Source organism: Cydia fagiglandana, chromosome 9, assembly GCF_963556715.1.
Source record: "Cydia fagiglandana chromosome 9, ilCydFagi1.1, whole genome shotgun sequence".
Lineage (NCBI taxonomy): Eukaryota > Metazoa > Arthropoda > Insecta > Lepidoptera > Tortricidae > Cydia > Cydia fagiglandana.
Genome location: NC_085940.1, coordinates 13,461,933 through 13,481,470, shown reverse-complemented (window position 1 = coordinate 13,481,470; position 19,538 = coordinate 13,461,933). Strand labels below are relative to the sequence as shown.

At 43.3% G+C, this 19,538-nt stretch overlaps 1 protein-coding gene across 1 annotated transcript; it reads left to right on the top strand.

Moving 5' to 3' along the window:
• Positions 1-2,058: 2,058 nt before the first annotated feature.
• On the top strand, positions 2,059-18,796 carry LOC134667466 (spermatogenesis-associated protein 20). The gene is made up of 6 exons (XM_063524884.1): positions 2,059-2,331; positions 4,071-5,705; positions 6,156-6,364; positions 7,722-7,942; positions 9,077-9,212; positions 16,952-18,796. The coding sequence occupies exons 1-6, from the start codon at positions 2,183-2,185 to the stop codon at positions 17,080-17,082; spliced, it is 2,481 nt and encodes an 826-aa protein (XP_063380954.1). The 5' UTR covers positions 2,059-2,182; the 3' UTR covers positions 17,083-18,796.
• The last annotated feature ends 742 nt before the right edge of the window (positions 18,797-19,538 follow it).

The following is a 19,538-nucleotide window of genomic DNA, read 5'->3' as shown; positions in this document are numbered from 1 at the left end:
AATGCTTATGCGTTGTGCGAGGAAGCTGCCAGCCCTACGGTCCCCAGTTACATCCACCAGCCTCTTTGCTAATGCGCCGAAAAATTTCAGAGCACCGGGACCCCACGGGCCGAGTGTTTCTACACCAAAAGGGGTAATGTAAGAATTATATACCTTAGTAAAAAAAAACAAGAGTCAATATAAGCAGTAAGGACCTTTTTAGGGTTCCGTACCCAAAGGGTAAAACGGGACCCTATTACTAAGACTTCGCTGTCCGTCCGTCTGTCCGTCTGTCTGTCACCAGGCTGTATCTCACGAACCGTGATAGCTAGACAGTTGAAATTTTCACAGATGATGTATTTCTGTTGCCGCTATAACAACAAATACTAAAAACAGAATAAAATAAAGATTTAAGTAGGGCTCCCATACAGCAAACGTGATTTTTGACCAAAGTTAAGCAACGTCGGGCGTGGTCAGTACTTGGATGGGTGACTGTTTTCTTTTTGCATTTTTTTCCGTTTTTTTTTTGCTTTATGGTACGGAACCCTTCGTGCGCGAGTCCGACTCGCACTTGCCCGGTTTTTAAAACCTACCACTGTCACTGCTCCTATATGCCTCCCCCAACCGTCAAGGATGTCCCCAATAACCGGCATTGCGCTGTTCGCAGGCATCCAACTGTTCTGGGGGCCTACCGTGAAACACGTTCGACGTGTTGCCTCTCTGTCGCTCTTGTAGATTCGTACGTAAGTGTGACAGGGAGGCAACACGTCGAACGTGGTTCGCGGTAGGCCCTCTGTACTAACTTGTAACTTGGTCGTTGGTCTACCATGTTGGCGGCCTTTTTTGCTGCTTCTTGCGGTTCAGAGTCGCCACTTAATTATCTTTCTCTCTCAGCGCCCCAACGGACATTGGTTAGTAGACCAGCGGTCGGTAACCTTTTAGCAGCCAAGGGCCAAATAGTAGTTACCTAAGTTGACACGGGCCGCACTTTTTAAATATTTATGGCTTTATCAGACATTGCCGTTTGTCAATATTACAATATTGTAAGTAACGGGGCGTACGGCCCGCGGGTTCGCGGGCCACACGCGGTCCGCGGGCCGCTTGTTGCGGACCGCCGGGTTCGACTATAAAGAAAACCACAGCTATAATAGCACTGCTACTTACTCTGTAGGTAGGTATGTAGTGTCGTGTTCCTGGTGTTGAGGAATGTTTCCAGAGCTGAGCGGTGTGTGAAAACGCATACGTTAGTCAGTTGGCCAATTAAATTTTGACGCCTAAACTATTACAATAGCAAAGTTATGTTTTGATTTTTGGCCTACATACATTACGGTACGGTAAGGAGCACAGTATCAAATATTTTGATCATAGTTTAATACTATAATAACTCCTACTCCGTGGCTATTATCACGCATGAATAAACTAGTGGACATGAATCTTATACATATACACCTTCATACTACAAGCCCACATACTTTATTAACTGAGCGAACGAAAGCGAGCGAAACATCAGGGCTATAACCGCGAAAATCGAAGTTCGCAAATCGCGGGGATTTTTCTCTGTCACTCTAATTACGTCTTCGTTGGAGTAAAAGAGAAAGATCCCCGCAATTTGCGAATTTCGGTTTTCGCGGTAGCCGCTCTGACTTCAGAATCTTCGTTCAGCTTGGGCAAATTGCTTTCGTAAGGTAACCCCGGCTACACACGTAACGATAAATCGTAGCAATAAAACTGTGCAGTCCCAACTGCGCAGTTTTATTTGTCGCGTGTATGACAAATCGTTACGATAATCGACAACGATTTGTCATACACAGCAGATAAAACTGCGCAGTTGGGACTGCACAGTTTTATTGCTACGATTTATCGTTACGTGTGTAGCCGGGGTTACCTTTACTGTCGGATATAAGGGTGGTATTCCACCTTCCAATATTTGATCAAATTTGTATTTGCATCTGACATTTTACCTAATGAGAGTGTGAGACACATTGCACATTTGATCAAATTGGACAGAAACGTTTAGCAGTAATTTTGCTTCCTGGTAACAACAATTTTTAGCAAGCAACACTGAATCTTAGACGTCAACAATTTTTCTTCGCGTTTTGCGTATTTATTGGCGCAGTGCAGAATCAAAACAAAATTACATAAGCAATAGAACCCGATGATATCTCTATTGTTTTTGCCGTAATCGTCGTTGTTTTGTTTTATTATGCCTAATGGACGGACAGTGTTGTTGCTGCGGCGTTTGTCGACAGGGGACAACAGATTGAAGAGCATAAACTTGAATCAAAACACTACCAAGGAGCCGCATATTGTGAACCCGGTGTGCTCTCATCGCGATATAAATTTGTCGAAAAGGTACGTGATTGGGTAGTAAATGCATAATTTTAAACTAATATGCTTTTCTTTATGCATATTTGGCTTTCTGTGGCAGACTAAAAATAGACTGCAGGAAAACAGTTTTGACCTTGTTTGTAATGTTTACATGTTATGATAGGGATAATATGTGTATGCTTAGTTAGGAAAGAGAAAGGCAACTTGCATTATTAATATGTAATCAGGTTCATGTCATCGTAAAAACGTTATGCAAGCTTAACCTTGAGTGCTAAACTTACAATATTTTGTAATGAATTAATGACATTATCAAAATGTGCTCTATCATGTTTTTTATGTTTGCCTTTAAAAGGATTTATAGCTTTTTGAATTTAGGTACTGCAGATATCCTGAGCACAACATAACATTATGGACTCATGTTAAATGTAACTACATGTATGTATAGTCGCCATCAAATATATTGGAGCGGCCAAGCTGTTCACAAATATCTGAACATGCTTCTATTGCCAAGGCATTAGAGTGTGTGTTCATATGTTTTTGAGCACCTCGGCCACTCCAATATATCTGATTGTGCCTGTACCTATTCATTTATAAATAAACCAGCGACCCTGTTCTGACTTTGTATGGGGGAAACCTTATCAAATTGTATCCCTGAACCTTCTCAAGAATCACTCTATTGATAGGTGAAAACCAAATGGAAATCCAATTAGGAGTTTTTGTGTTTATCACAAACATACAGACAAATACAACACAACACAAGCCTTCTTGAGCTTACTGTGGGACTTAGTCAATCTGTGTAAGAATGTCCTATAATATTTATTTATTTATTTAAATAGAACATGCGGTGGGGAACTCAGTTTTATATGATGTTGTGATTTTAGATCAAGTATGTTTAAGTAATAGAGAGGAATGGAGAAGGTTGGAGGAGGCCTTTTGCCAATAAGTGGCACACAGACAGGGAAATAAATACACAAGAACTGTAGAAAAAATGAAATTTACTGTCTGAAATAAAGGATTATTACATTACATTACATGTTTAAGTATAAAATTAGTACATCAAATCACTAATCTTATCAAACTACAAAGTGAAAGTGCATGTATAATAATTTATGCTCCTTATCACCGTCATGTCAAAACAATGACTCAAGCTTTAATTTTGTATCAATTTTATAATAAATATAACATATTTGATCTGTTCAATGTGTGGAAGACCAACTACAAGCTCTTTTGTCACTTTTAACTCTTGCGTTACTAGAAATGGGCCAATGCCGTTTTCAGAAGTTTAGTAGAGCAGAAAGAGCAGTGCTCCTTTCTGTGTCTGAGCAAAGTATGTATAATAAGAAAGTTCTTGCCCTATGACAATCAAAAATACTAAAATTATTATCAAATTTGTACAACTCCATAATAAATAATAAAATAAAATAAAAAGCCTTTTATTTCTTTTTGTTATACATAAGTTTGTTAATATATTTTTGTTGATTTAATTTGTAGGAACCCGTTAGGTGAAGGCCTCTTCCAAAGATGTCCATTTTTCACGGTCTTGTGCTATTCTTTTCCAATTTGGACCAGCAATTCTTTTCATGTCTTCCTCCCAGCGCATGTTTGGTTTGCCTTTTCGGCGCTTACCGTCTGGGCCTTTCCAGTTCGTGACTATGGCTGTCCATCTGTGGTCTTTAAGGCCAGCCACATGTCCAGCCCATCTCCATTTTAGCTTTCTAGTACAACTCCATATGAAGGTCTAATTCATAAATTTTTCCTTACAGAATCTCTACATTTGGTCAAAACAATCAGCTTCCAGTTGTTTCCCCTCAACTCACAAGAAGCTTCAGTGACAACATAATAAAAATGGCGACACCAACCGCTGAATCCAATCCCATTGAAGTGCCAAAACATACCAATGCCCTTGTGTCCGAGAAGTCTCCATATTTGCTTCAGCATGCTCACAACCCAGTGCAATGGTACCCATGGTCCCAGGAAGCATTTGACAAAGCCAAGAAAGAAAACAAACTCATCTTCCTGTCTATAGGATACTCCACTTGCCATTGGTGCCATGTGATGGAGAAAGAATCATTTGAAAATGAAGAAGTTGCCAAAATTATGAATGAAAACTATGTCAATATTAAGGTGGATCGTGAGGAAAGGCCAGATATAGACAGAGTTTACATGCTGTTTATAACAGCTACCACTGGCAGTGGCGGCTGGCCCATGTCTGTATTCCTCACTCCTGACTTGCTGCCAGTCACCGGAGGAACATATTTCCCTCCTGAAAACAAGTATGGTCGCCCTGGCTTTAAAACTATTCTTTTGTCACTCGCTAAAAAGTGGAAAGAAAATGCTGAGCAATTCAAACAGGCAGGCGTTGCTATAATGGATGCTCTTCAAAACTTATCCAAGGGTGATGCTGAATTGTCGCCGTCCGTACCTGGGGAAGCGACATGGAACAAGTGTGTGCAGAAATACATTGCTAACTTTGAACCCCATTTTGGTGGATTCGGTATGGCTCCAAAATTTCCGAATTGTTCAATTTTTAACTTCCTCTTTCACTTCTACGCTCGAGACAAGTCAAATCGTGTAGGAAAGCAATGCTTAGAGATGTGCTTGCACACCTTAACTAAGATTGCCAAGGGTGGTATCCATGATCACATCTCTAGTGGATTTGCTCGATACTCTGTCGACAATGACTGGCATGTGCCCCATTTTGAAAAGATGTTGTATGACCAGGCACAACTCGCATGCGCTTATACGGATGCTTATCTTGCGACTAAAGACGAATTCTACGCTGATGTCGTTCGTGATATAATTAAATACGTGAACAGAGATCTGAGACATGTAGAAGGTGGTTTTTATAGTGCTGAGGATGCTGATTCTTATCCAGTGCATGGGGCTCCTCATAAGAAGGAAGGAGCATTTTGTGTTTGGGAATATATAGAAATTGAGTCACTCCTTATTGAGAAAACTATCAATGATATACCCTACATGGACATTTTCTGTCACTACTTCAGTGTCGAAGAAGATGGCAATATTTCTCCAGACAGTGATCCTCATGGAGAACTCAAAGGGAAGAACATGTTTATTGTTTATGGCAGTAAAGAAGACACTGCTAAAAAGTTTGGACTGTCTATGGAGCAGTTTAATCAAGTGATTAAGGAATGTACTGAGATCTTGTATGAGGCCCGTCAAGAGAGACCAAGGCCACATCTTGACAGCAAAATGCTGTGCTCATGGAACGGCCTGATGATCTCTGGCTTAGCTCAGGCCGGACAAGCTTTGGGAGAAAAGGAATATGTTGAAGATGCTATTAAAACTGCAAATTTCATTAAAAAGTACTTATGTGATCCAGAAAGTAAGAAATTGCTTCATTCTTGCTACAGGGCAGATGATGGATCAGTTGCTCAGATGTAAGTACAAATATAAACCCACTTTCTTTCCTAATGTTATAGTAAAATGAATGAGGATCTAATGAGTGATGAGGATGATGAAAAGCTGTTATAATGTTTTAGATGATTAAATTTGTTTATTTCGGCCTGCATTTGCCTTTTAAGCTCAATATGTCTCTTTAGAAACTGCCTTGCTAGAAATCAGATCCGTAACACTAGCAGATGCAAAATAGTGTTATCTAAAGTGACCGACACGAGTTTTACAACAAAAAATGCTACCTATGGTGTTGTTGATTCCCATTTAAATACCTCAGGTGACTCTTAAGTGAAAACTGAAGATAATGTTCCCAATTTTATTTATTGTTCTACAAATTTGTCTCTTCAAGTGCGAAGTGTAGCCCCTATAGTCTTGGTTTTCTGGCAGTCATTAAAAAACTGGTGCTTGAAAGATAAATCTCTATTAACTTTCAGAGAAAAACCGATCGAAGGATTCTTAGACGACTACGCGTTTCTGGTGAAAGGTCTCCTGGACATGTATGAAGCATCACTGGACCTCTGCTGGCTGAACTGGGCGCGCGAGCTGCAGAAGAAACAGGATGAATTGTTCTGGGATGAGGCGAACGGCGGATACTTCAGCACTTCGGAGGGAGATGAGAGTGTTGTGCTGAGACTGAAAGAAGGTGAGGCTTTTAAATATAAACATATATAAAATTACATCAAAGCATTAAAAGAAGAAGAAGAAAGAAGAAGAAACGTGTCATGTAATTCTCTAAAGATTACGCTAAATTCAGATGGCACAAGTTGTGCCGCACAACTGATGTTTCAGATTCAGACACATTCAGATTAAGCAAAGCTAGAAAACTTCATTGAAACATCAAAAATATTTAAAATCTAATAGGTATTCAATCAATTTAAAGTCGAATACCGCTTGATATCTGTGATCCATTACGAGAATCGTGGAAGCTTACTGTGACCTGTGACCATTGTCCGGCAAACAGCGTTCAAAGTAACATTAACCTTTTGGACGCCAATGACGCAATGACCACACCGCAGGCACAGATTATATAATAGTTCTTACGAACAGATACTTATCTCTCAAACAAAACGCAAATACCTACCGTTTTGATACCTACACAAAAATACAATGGAGTGACCTTCAACGCGCCGCTCCCCGCACCGCTCGCACCGGCACAACGCTAGGGTTGCTGACGCTTAGAAATGATAAATAAATACCTACTTAAACAAAGGAGTGAAATAAAAGGAAAGCTAAATCTTAAATTATACCTAATATTCCGATTATGCATGTTTGCTAAATAGTAATTTTAAAAGGTCATATGTCTCTGCAGTAACCGCAGTGTTTACGCCGTTTTATAAACCGCGCAATAATCCCAGCAAGAAGTAGTTTTAAAACTTCGTGTACTTTAAAACCAGATAGAGATTAATGTTACACAATAAAGAAAAATAATATAAACCCCATGAATACAGGTCATTAATTATAAGTTAACCAGAGCAAAAATAAGTAGGCACTTTCCAGTGTAAAGTTAACTTACAGTCGTTAAAATAAACATTTACCAAAATAAATAAAAAATTTGCTACCTATTTCAAATATCTAAAACTATACATTTGTCATACATAATAAACATTACATGTTTAATTAAAGAAATTCAATAGTAGGTAGGTACCTACTACGTAGCTTGTAACTATCGTAAAAATTGACAATGCGGCGCGCGGTGACGTGAGTACGTGAGCGCGTGTGGCAACCAACTGGCTTGCTTTTCTACCGTGAACGGGAGCAGATTCGTAGGTATTAATCCGAGCTCGCGCGGAGAGTTCCATAGGCCTGCCGCAGGTCCAACGCCAAAGACCGATTAATCGGTCATAGACCACAGAGCAACATAGACCTACGTGCATAAGCATAAAGTTCAATTTCAGTTTTGACACTTCGGTGACGTGGTGTCCGAGTGACAGCTTTTGTGTTTGACATGGAGTCGAAAAGGTTGATAAACTATTTAAAACGCTATATTTTATATTTTTCAGACCACGACGGGGCCGAGCCCTGCGGCAACAGCGTCTCGTGCCACAACCTGCAGCGCCTCGCCGCCTACGCCGACAAGAGCGCCGCTTCGGAAGGCGGCGACAAAGAGCGCGACATGGCCAGGCGACTACTTACGGCCTTCGCGCATAGACTGACCAACTCGCCTACTGCTCTGCCAGAGATGATGTCTGCACTCATGTTTTATAACGACTCGCCAACGCAGGTAATGCTCCTTTAGATTTATAGGCCGTAACCACAACAGTAAGAGCAGCGAAGGCGGAGACTGGGAGCGCGACATGGCTAGGCGACTACTTACGGCGTTCGCGCATAGACTGACCAACTCGCCTACCGCTCTGCCAGTGATGATCTCTGCTCTCATGTTTTATAACGACTCGCCAACGCAGGTAATGTTTTTTGTTTAGATGTACCTAACCGTAGCCACAATAGTAAGAGCTGCGAAGGCGGAGACTGGGACCGCGAAATGGCCAGGCGATTACTTGTGGCGTTTGCGCATAGACTGATTATACCCCCTACAGCTCTGCCAGATATGGTGTCAGTTCTTTACTTTGTGTTATTAGCAAGAAATCGGTGTATTTAACCTTTACGACGCTGTGTCAAACACAAAAGCTGTCACGCGGACGCCACGTCACCGAACTGTCAAAACTGAAATTGATCTTTATGATAAGGCACTTGTCCCACCGCCGACGATGAGCGATAAGCGAGTAGAACGATAAACTAGAAACGAGTGGGCGAGCGGCGAGAAGCGAGTGTTAGCTCCAATAGTTTTATCGCTCGGTTATAGGCGAGTGTTCGAGTGCGGCGGGCTATTACTCGCGTCACTCGCTCGGGCGGTGCAGCGTAGCCGAACACGCAGACTGATTGGTCTCGCAGCTTGAGTTCTAACTGCGAAGCGAGCATCGCCGAGCGAGTACCGCTGAGCTAGTTTTATCTTATCGCGGCGACAAACTAGTAGAGCGAGTGTTCTCGCCGGCAGTGTGAACAGCCAGCGATGAACTACTAATATATGTGTCTCTTTTACTAAAACACAGGATCCTAATCTTGTGTTCGTTTCCTGGGCCAGAAAATCGCCGATAGTTAATCGCTTACTCGCTCTTCTTGGGACAAGTGCCTATCTGTAATTGATATATATGCACATAGGTCTATGTTGCTCTGTGGTCTCTGACCGATTAATCAGTCTTTGGCGTTGAACTTGCGGTTGCGGTTATATCGGTCATTGGCGTCCAAAAGGTTAACCTAACCTAACCTTGCCTAACCTAAACGATCGCAGTGCCGTCTTTGCATATTTATATCCCATTCATTACTGAAAAACCGCTAATTTCAAAGTGTTTGATTCCAGGTGCTGATAGCCGGCGGCTGCTCGGACCCGCGCACGCTGGAGCTGGTGCGCGTGGTGCGCTCGCGGCTGCTGCCGGGCCGCGTGCTGGCCGTGGCCGACCCCGCCGCCGACTCGCCCGCCGGTATGTCCGACATACGTGAGTGTCCGCTACTGCTGCACACTCACTGTCGCCCTGCATGTTCACTACCCCTGGAGCTGGTGCGCGTGGTGCGCTCGCGGCTGCTGCCGGGCCGCGTGCTGGCCGTGGCCGACCCCGCCGCCGACTCGCCCGCCGGTATGTCCGACATACGTGAGTGTCCGCTACTGCTGCACACTCACTGTCGCCCTGCATGTTCACTACCCCTGGAGCTGGTGCGCGTGGTGCGCTCGCGGCTGCTGCCGGGCCGCGTGCTGGCCGTGGCCGACCCCGCCGCCGACTCGCCCGCCGGTATGTCCGACATACGTGAGTGTCCGCTACTGCTGCACACTCACTGTCGCCCTGCATGTTCACTACCCCTGGAGCTGGTGCGCGTGGTGCGCTCGCGGCTGCTGCCGGGCCGCGTGCTGGCCGTGGCCGACCCCGCCGCCGACTCGCCCGCCGGTATGTCCGACATACGTGAGTGTCCGCTACTGCTGCACACTCACTGTCGCCCTGCATGTTCACTACCCCTGGAGCTGGTGCGCGTGGTGCGCTCGCGGCTGCTGCCGGGCCGCGTGCTGGCCGTGGCCGACCCCGCCGCCGACTCGCCCGCCGGTATGTCCGACATACGTGAGTGTCCGCTACTGCTGCACACTCACTGTCGCCCTGCATGTTCACTACCCCTGGAGCTGGTGCGCGTGGTGCGCTCGCGGCTGCTGCCGGGCCGCGTGCTGGCCGTGGCCGACCCCGCCGCCGACTCGCCCGCCGGTATGTCCGACATACGTGAGTGTCCGCTACTGCTGCACACTCACTGTCGCCCTGCATGTTCACTACCCCTGGAGCTGGTGCGCGTGGTGCGCTCGCGGCTGCTGCCGGGCCGCGTGCTGGCCGTGGCCGACCCCGCCGCCGACTCGCCCGCCGGTATGTCCGACATACGTGAGTGTCCGCTACTGCTGCACACTCACTGTCGCCCTGCATGTTCACTACCCCTGGAGCTGGTGCGCGTGGTGCGCTCGCGGCTGCTGCCGGGCCGCGTGCTGGCCGTGGCCGACCCCGCCGCCGACTCGCCCGCCGGTATGTCCGACATACGTGAGTGTCCGCTACTGCTGCACACTCACTGTCGCCCTGCATGTTCACTACCCCTGGAGCTGGTGCGCGTGGTGCGCTCGCGGCTGCTGCCGGGCCGCGTGCTGGCCGTGGCCGACCCCGCCGCCGACTCGCCCGCCGGTATGTCCGACATACGTGAGTGTCCGCTACTGCTGCACACTCACTGTCGCCCTGCATGTTCACTACCCCTGGAGCTGGTGCGCGTGGTGCGCTCGCGGCTGCTGCCGGGCCGCGTGCTGGCCGTGGCCGACCCCGCCGCCGACTCGCCCGCCGGTATGTCCGACATACGTGAGTGTCCGCTACTGCTGCACACTCACTGTCGCCCTGCATGTTCACTACCCCTGGAGCTGGTGCGCGTGGTGCGCTCGCGGCTGCTGCCGGGCCGCGTGCTGGCCGTGGCCGACCCCGCCGCCGACTCGCCCGCCGGTATGTCCGACATACGTGAGTGTCCGCTACTGCTGCACACTCACTGTCGCCCTGCATGTTCACTACCCCTGGAGCTGGTGCGCGTGGTGCGCTCGCGGCTGCTGCCGGGCCGCGTGCTGGCCGTGGCCGACCCCGCCGCCGACTCGCCCGCCGGTATGTCCGACATACGTGAGTGTCCGCTACTGCTGCACACTCACTGTCGCCCTGCATGTTCACTACCCCTGGAGCTGGTGCGCGTGGTGCGCTCGCGGCTGCTGCCGGGCCGCGTGCTGGCCGTGGCCGACCCCGCCGCCGACTCGCCCGCCGGTATGTCCGACATACGTGAGTGTCCGCTACTGCTGCACACTCACTGTCGCCCTGCATGTTCACTACCCCTGGAGCTGGTGCGCGTGGTGCGCTCGCGGCTGCTGCCGGGCCGCGTGCTGGCCGTGGCCGACCCCGCCGCCGACTCGCCCGCCGGTATGTCCGACATACGTGAGTGTCCGCTACTGCTGCACACTCACTGTCGCCCTGCATGTTCACTACCCCTGGAGCTGGTGCGCGTGGTCCGCTCGCGGCTGCTGCCGGGCCGCGTGCTGGCCGTGGCCGACCCCGCCGCCGACTCGCCCGCCGGTATGTCCGACATACGTGAGTGTCCGCTACTGCTGCACACTCACTGTCGCCCTGCATGTTCACTACCCCTGGAGCTGGTGCGCGTGGTGCGCTCGCGGCTGCTGCCGGGCCGCGTGCTGGCCGTGGCCGACCCCGCCGCCGACTCGCCCGCCGGTATGTCCGACATACGTGAGTGTCCGCTACTGCTGCACACTCACTGTCGCCCTGCATGTTCACTACCTCACAAGGCATGCGACTTCTTTTTTTTCTCTTATATAATAATTCAGCCTATATACGTCCCACTGCTGAGCACAGACCTCCTCTCAAGCCCGAGAGGGTTTAGGCTATAGTCCCCGCGCTGGCCCAATGCGGGCTGGGATCTTTTTTTTTTCTTTTTTCTCTTATGTCGTATAATATACATTTACACAGATCGACCCAGTAAGCTCAATAAGGCTTGGGCTGCGGGTATTAATCGGCGATATATATGTAAAATATATTTTTACTTATGTGCTTTTTGGATGTGGGAATCGTGGGATGCCGAAAACTGCTTAGGCTTTGGACTTCTTAAAATGGTTTAAGTTGAGTTACCTACATATCTATTTATACACATAAACGACGCTTTAAGACAAATATTTCACCACTGACGTAGTGAAAAACGAGTGCAGAGTTGAATGGGAAAGAAAAAAATCGAGGAGCCAATTTCTAGAATAATAGTCTACCTACTTATTTTGTGGTTAAAGAATTTATTTTCTCATAAAGAAATTTAACATTTCACTTAAATAGAGAAAATACAGGATAATTCATAAAATATGAGTGAGCATGCATGTTATTAACAAAATTAAAATAACTAATTAAAACTAGAACATGTCATTTACGAGACATTACATATAGAAATAGGTATTATACAAACATGCTTATAGTGAAGTTGTATAAGTAATAAGTATGTTCTTATAAACATGTGGGTATGACCAAATTAAATACAAGTACGCTTATTATTTCTCACGAACTACAAAACTGTTGCTAAGTCATTTTATCATTTACACTTTAGCCGCATTGCACTTTAAACTCTAAACACATGCAAGTTAAGTTGTGCGACTATATTTTTCTTAAATACTGCATTATCTTTTGTTCCCATGCGGAATGTTTGCCAGGGCCGGATTTAGATATTATGAATTACGTAGTCCAATAGTTTTCGTTTGTAAATATTGTAATTTTTGCACTGTTTAATATCTTTAGGTAGGCTGTTGTAAAACTGTGCCCCTTCATTACCAATATTTTTTTTGCCACATTTAGTTCTAGCTGGTTGAAGACAAAGATCGTTAGAATTACGTAGAGGTCGTAAGCCTTTTTGTAATTTAGTTATAAAACTTAGTTGTGAGTGGATTTTGTTATCTATTATTTTTCTAATCAGTAGACAGGTATTATTAAAGTACAGTTGGTTAAGTTTTAAGATTTTTGTTTCTAAATAAATTTTGCGACTAGAAGTTAAGTAATCATATCTGAAAAGTGTTTTAATTATTTTATTTTGAGCGATTTGAAGATTTTTAAGAGTAGTTTTAGTGGCACTGCCCCATATTTCAACTAGATAGTTTAAATGAGATTTTACTAGTGAATTATAAATTGTGTATCGTACCCGGCGGGGAAGACAGTATGCCGTATTGTAGAGGCAGGCTCTTAAAGATGTCAGTTTTGATCGGATTTTATTTATGTGTTGTTTCCATGATAGGTCACAGTCCAATATTAGGCCCAGATATTTTTCTTCACTAGATTGTTTTAATTGTGTTTGATTAATTTTTAGTTCTATATCTTCAGTATTTTTTTTATTTTTTGATTTGAATATTATATAACTGGTCTTGTCTACGTTAATAGTGAGTAAATTGAACTGAAACCATTCATTAAGGTTATTGAGGTCTTCTTGTGCTAATGTTGTGATATCCTTTATAGACTGTCCGAAATAAAAAATACAGGTATCATCTGCGTATAGGCTTATCTCTCCGTGCAGAGGTACTTGACAGATGCTATTTATGTAAATTAAGAACAGGAGAGGACCAACTATCGATCCCTGCGGGACGCCACAGGTAATAATTTGGGGACTGCTTTGCACATTACCTATTCTCACTATTTGGCACCGGTTGCTTAGGTACGATTCCATAATTTTGTGAGCATTGCCGGTGATGCCTATATGTTTAAGTTTTTCTAAAAGTAGTGGATGACTGACCGTGTCAAATGCTTTTTTAAGATCAATAAAAATTCCGAGACAAAAGTTTTTGGCATCTATATTTGTTTTTATTTTAGTAGTTAAATCAATCGCTGCGGACAAGGTACTAGATTCGGACCGAAAACCATATTGACTATTAGAAAGGAAATTTATTTCTTTTAGATAGTTATTTAAACGGGTGTGTATTACTTTTTCTATGACCTTAGAGAGTATTGACAGAACTGACACTGGTCGATAGTTCCCGGGATCCGATTTACAACCTGATTTATAAATAGGTGTGACTTTAGCTATTTTTAGGCAATCTGGAAAAGTACCATTTTTTAGGCAGTTGTTTATGCTTGTTGTAAGTTTTGGTATTAAGTACTGTTTTATACATTTGACCGTTTTAGTTGTTATTTTATCTATGCCTGAGCTGCTGTTTGTATCCAGATTATTTATAATTTTTTCAACCTCTTCTTCGGTACACAGTGGGAAATCAGGTAGGCCTGTATAATTTACTGTCTGATTATTAAGGTTTGTTATCGGGTACCTATACCTGTGATAATGAGCAGGTATTTGGTTAGCTAGATGTGGACCAATCGTTGCGAAAAAGTGATTAAAATGTTCGCAAATTTCTTTGTCATTAGTTATGACTCCAGATGTCGTAATTAATTTCGAAGGAGCACAGTTTGATTTATGTTTATTGATCGATAAAGAATTGATCAGTTCCCACATTTTCTTAGGTTCATTTTTACATTTCTCAAAAGAATCGTTGTAATATTTGTTTTTAGTCTTGTTTATAAGGATAGTAGTTTTATTTCGTTGAGCTCTAAAACCTGACGATATCTCTGCGCACTGCGGGTACTGTTTCAACTTTAGCCACAGTTCATTTCGTTTATTTATATTTTCAATTATATCTTTGTTGATCCAGTCTTGCTTTGGCGGGTTAGATATCTTAGTTTTTAAGGTAGTGCTGCGTTTAGCTAAATCCCTTATTGCAATGTGCAAATCTTCAATGCTTTGATTTCCAGTATGGTCCCCTAGCTCTTCTTCCGCTAATTCATTAAGAATTTTGTAGTCAACTGCTTCATACTGTACTTTTTTGTGCGATTTTGGCTTCTTTGATACACAGTTCTTCATACCTAGAATAATTTGCTTATGGTCTGATAGAGAAGAGTCAATCAAGGCTATTTCGATAAACTTGTGCTTCACGTTCGTTATAATATGGTCCAAGATACTTTTTGTTGTAGTTGTTTCGCGAGTTGAATATTGTTCATCAATTTTATTAATAATCTTGTATCCGTTTTCATTAAGCATATCTATGTAAGTGTCTGAAACTCTGTCTTTCACAAGCAAATTTATATTAAAGTCGCCAAAGATAATCGTTGGTTTGTTCTGAGGCAGTTGACCCTCAAAATCTTCCAAAAACGTTTCCATATGTGTGTCGCCGGGTTTATATACCAACCCAATATTTAGGTTAAATTTTTCTGAGTGCAGCCATAGGTAGTTATTACCATTTATGTATTGTCCTCGGGTAATGTTGTGTTTAATGTTATTCCGTATGTATATGGATACTCCTCCTCCCCTCTTATTCGTTCTATAGTTATGGTAGTGCATATAACCAGGCATTGTGAGATAATTTGCTTCTTCTTCAGACTTAATCCAGGTTTCAGTTATGAGTATCACATGGAACTGTCTCGTTATTTGACCGATTATACATCTTAGCTCGTCCAGCTTTCCATGTTTTACCAGGCTCCTGATGTTAGTGTAGAAGAAGTTTATAGAGCCCTTTATAGGTTTTAAGTCATTGTAGCTTTTTAAAATTAGATGCGATGTTGGATTTGGGTCAGGCGAGTTATTGGTGCTTATTCTTTGCTGTTGTTGTTGTCGTTTTTTGGCAGAGATACTATTTTGGGTTGTCCTCTGATATATTTGATTGTTAAATCAGTTTCCCCGTTTTCTGTCCTATTTGAAAGTTCTTCACGCAGATTTTTCATGTATATTTGCTGACTCTGTGTTTGATCGGAGAAAATTTTTATTTTATCATGTCTATAGTTTGTTCGGTTCCGAAGAACATCTTTTGCAATTCGGTTTGAGTCGAAACATACTTTGAGGGGGCGGTTAGTCCCCATTTTATACTTCCCAATTCTTATGACTTTCCAAGGCCGTGGCACTTCTTGGCTCTTGAGTACTAGCTTTAAAATGTTTTCAACTTCACTTCGATCTTTTACTTGTCTCTCTTCATGGGTGTTAGCCTCGGCCTCAGCTACGCCTACTACTATTATATTACTTTGCCTTACTGACCGATCTGCTATCTCGCTTATGAGTTTCTCCGCTGACACCTGATGATCGCTATTGGTAGTCTGTTTTTGAAGAGCGTCTACTTTGTTTTCAAGATATTTTACCTTGTTATCCGTTTGGTCACATTTATTTTTCAGATCGGATATTTCAGTTAACATCTTGGCCTGCTCGCTAGCAAGGTAATTAGTTGTGGTTTGTATGCTATCGATCTTTGATTTTATTTGATCCATATCCTCACGTGCCGAAGAGAAATAATCATTTTGTGACTTAGTGAATTTATCGAACATATCTTCCATTTGTTTTGAGAGATTTGCTATTTCTCTTCCGCACTCACAATCCGTCTCTGGTAACTTACGCTTACGCAGCGCCATTTTTTCATCTAGTTTTGCTAAGCTGGACAGGTCCGGTTGAGATTCGCTGCTACGCACGGCACCAGTTGTAGTTTTGTCGCCCATGATTTGCGATAATTTATCTTCAATTGTAGGTTTTTTTCGTCGATAAGGTTCACGCTTCTGGCCGTAGTTGCAGTGCGACAGAGTTGAAAAATAGCAACTGTCTCGTTTCCCCGAGGTAATTAGCGGTGTTTCTTATTTCACGCACTTGACTTAAAAACGAGATAAGCGGACAATATGTTTTGAATGTAACACTAAGTTTATGCTCGTTACAATTAGAGACAAATTCGAATGGCTCGTAATTTAATATTTAATTTTAAAATTTGCGACACGTCCACTTGCAATGCTCGTCGCGGCCGAAATTTTGGGACCAATGCAGTTACTATTAGCCCCCATTCGCACGACAGCTTTATCAACGCGCGTTAAAAAAGCGTTTGAATGATACAAATGGATAGCCATGTATGTATTCACACGACAGCGGTGGCGCTTTTTATCAAGCGTTGTTGGATTTTCGACTTTAAGTCTTGGTCGTTAAATCGAATTTAGAGTGCGGACAGAATCAAGCGCTTTTTTTTACGCGCGTTGAAAAAGCTGTCGTGCGAATGGCGGCTTAGACTTATACAAAATGATAACAAGTGGACTATTTTCGTTAAAGAAATGTGACCCTTCTAGGCACGAATGATTATTGAGTATTGAGGCCCTTGATATGTAAGTAGAATACAAATGTGGTTATTATGTTTCAGTGCTGTCCCGCATCAGACCGGTGGGCGACACGCCCACGGCGTACGTGTGCCGGCGCTACGCCTGCTCGCTGCCCGTCACCGACGTCAAACAGCTTGAGACACTGTTGGATGAGCAGCCTGCCACTAAGTAACCGACTCACTCATGTTAATAGTTATTTGTTTTACAAGGGGGCAAAGTTGTTGTTTAACTGCTCGTGTTAATATTGATACCCGAGCAAGAGAAAGATTCCAAAATTGAACCACGAGCGTAGCGAGTGGTTCGAAACATGGAATCTTGAGCGTTGCGAGGGTTTTAAAGCACGAGGGTTAAAATTTGCCCCCGAATGAAACAAAATTTTTCACCACACCAACCCGAAGCAAGAAATCAAACCAAATCCAATTCAAATGAATGTTATTCAATATTTACCATCCAAAATCATAATTTAAAAGTCAATTCTACCAGCAAATATAATCAACTCAAAATTTGCATTTGAGTACTTTGCATCACATGTGAATAAAATGCATTCATTCATTCTTGTGCCTACGATTCAGGCGTAGGGCGCCGTACGACCCGCGGGTGACTGTCCAATATTCCGACGCTATAATCAATAAAAACATACATTTGTGAATTTGTTGCATCTGAATCACAAGTTTACAAGAGGCACTATGTAAATTGACAATAAAACCGGATAATATTGTAGCTTTTGGTAAAAAATATCGTACCTAATTGTAAAGCTAATCATGTTGAAATTGTTATGAAAATCGAAAATACTAGGAAGAATGTATATTACTTCTTTTAGGGTAACTTCCACGAATAAGATCTACCTAAATTTAATCAATTGGAAAATACTCTTTATGCTTTTAAAGGACATTTCGAAATCGAACGGTATGAGTCCATCCTAAAATTGAAAGAAGGATTCATGCAATATGATATATGTACTTATAATAAATTGATAACAAATAACAATAATAATAAACGATTTTTATATTTAAAATGTGATTAACGTATTATGTTCTTTAATATGCCATTTTCTTCGTTTTTTTATGGAAGTTTTTTTTCATGGCTCGAATATGATTGTGTTAAAAGCATAATATTAATCATATTCGATTATGTTTAATTCGAATATGTGTAGCGTTGTAGCTCTCTTTGTGTCAAAATCTCTTTAAATTAGTACATATCGAAGTACTTATTCAATTAAAAAAATAAGTTCTTGAAGGCAGTATCGTATCTCAGTCAATTAAAAGATGTATTTAAGGTACTAAGTAAACATTAATATTTTTTAAAAATATATATGTAGTGATATTTCTCGAACGGTATTAGACTAATATGTGACGTCCCACGGGAAAAGGTACCTTATGGCGGTTGGCACTTACGCTATTATTAACACGGCTCCAATATTATTCAGGCGCTATGCGACGTAAGCGCCAGCCGCCATATGGTACCTTTTGCCGTGGAACGTCACATATAAGTCTAATAAGAACCATGGCAACAGCCTATATAATAATAATATTAGACTAATGCCGTTCGAGAAATGGGCCCCAGGCGTTAAATAATTTACGTAGTTTCAAGGTCGCTAAAGTGTAAACTGTATGCCTTAACTATGACTACGTCAGGGGTTAGCAATCTTTCGATGAGCCAATCGCAGTAGAAATCACCAGTGTTAAGTAAGAATCTTAAAGAGCCACATGTATGTGCCAAATTTCACCCTGTATTGTAATACAGGGTGAAATTTTAACCGCCAGCCATAGGTACTCTGCGTTGTGACTTAGGTCATACTGAACAACTTTTATTCATCACATCAGCCGGAATGTATGAAACCATTTTTTTTGGTCCCATAGTAAAAGTTGGTCAGTATGACTTATACGTAATGGCATGGCTCCTCTACACGATGGGCCAGCGCCGGCCACTCCAAGGGACGCAGCAATGCGGTAGAATGAGATAGCAATATCACTTGCTCCCTCTAACGCAAAAATGTGTCCCTTGGAGTGGCCGGCGTTGGCCCATCGTGTATAGGAGCCATAATACGCAGAGTATGGCTGGTGGATATAATTTCAGCCTGTATGCCGAATTGAGTGGTCCGAGTTTTCTAAAGCCGGGTACTCATTAGCGAGCTGTAACTGTAACCGTTGCCTGTACTGTAACCAAAAAACATAGTGTGTACGTGGTTCGCAAACCTGCTGCGAGCGGTACGCGAGCGGCTCGCAGCGAGCCGACATCTACAACGTACTCATTTCTGAACCCGTAACGTTGCACGTAACTGTAACTGTTACTGTTGCCAAAAACATAGTGTGTACGTGCTCGCGAGCCTGCAACGAACGCTACACGAGCGGCTCGCAGCGATCCGACGGTTGTCGGTTTTTGCCGCGAACCAAAGGACGCTTGCACTGCGCTCGTGGACGTCAAGATTAGTTGTTGCTAGCCGCTGCGAACCAGCTATATATCGAGTATTTATTCGTCATGAGTGAATGGTCAGAGGATAAATGTATTTTTCACATCACCTATTCGGAAAAAGGCTTTTTCACCTCGGCAGCTCAAACAAGTGTACTTTGCTTCTTAAAAACAGTGAGCAAAATGCGATTTTGCTCACTGAGTCATTTTGTCTCACTC

Coding starts and splice junctions, on each gene's coding strand:
- LOC134667466 (XM_063524884.1), top strand. CDS start 2,183: ATGCCTAATGGACGGACAGTGTTGTTGCTGCGGCGTTTGTCGACAGGG. Junction 2,332..4,070: donor GATATAAATTTGTCGAAAAG/GTACGTGATTGG, acceptor TTTTCCTTACAG/AATCTCTACATTTGGTCAAA. Junction 6,365..7,721: donor TGTGCTGAGACTGAAAGAAG/GTGAGGCTTTTA, acceptor TATATTTTTCAG/ACCACGACGGGGCCGAGCCC.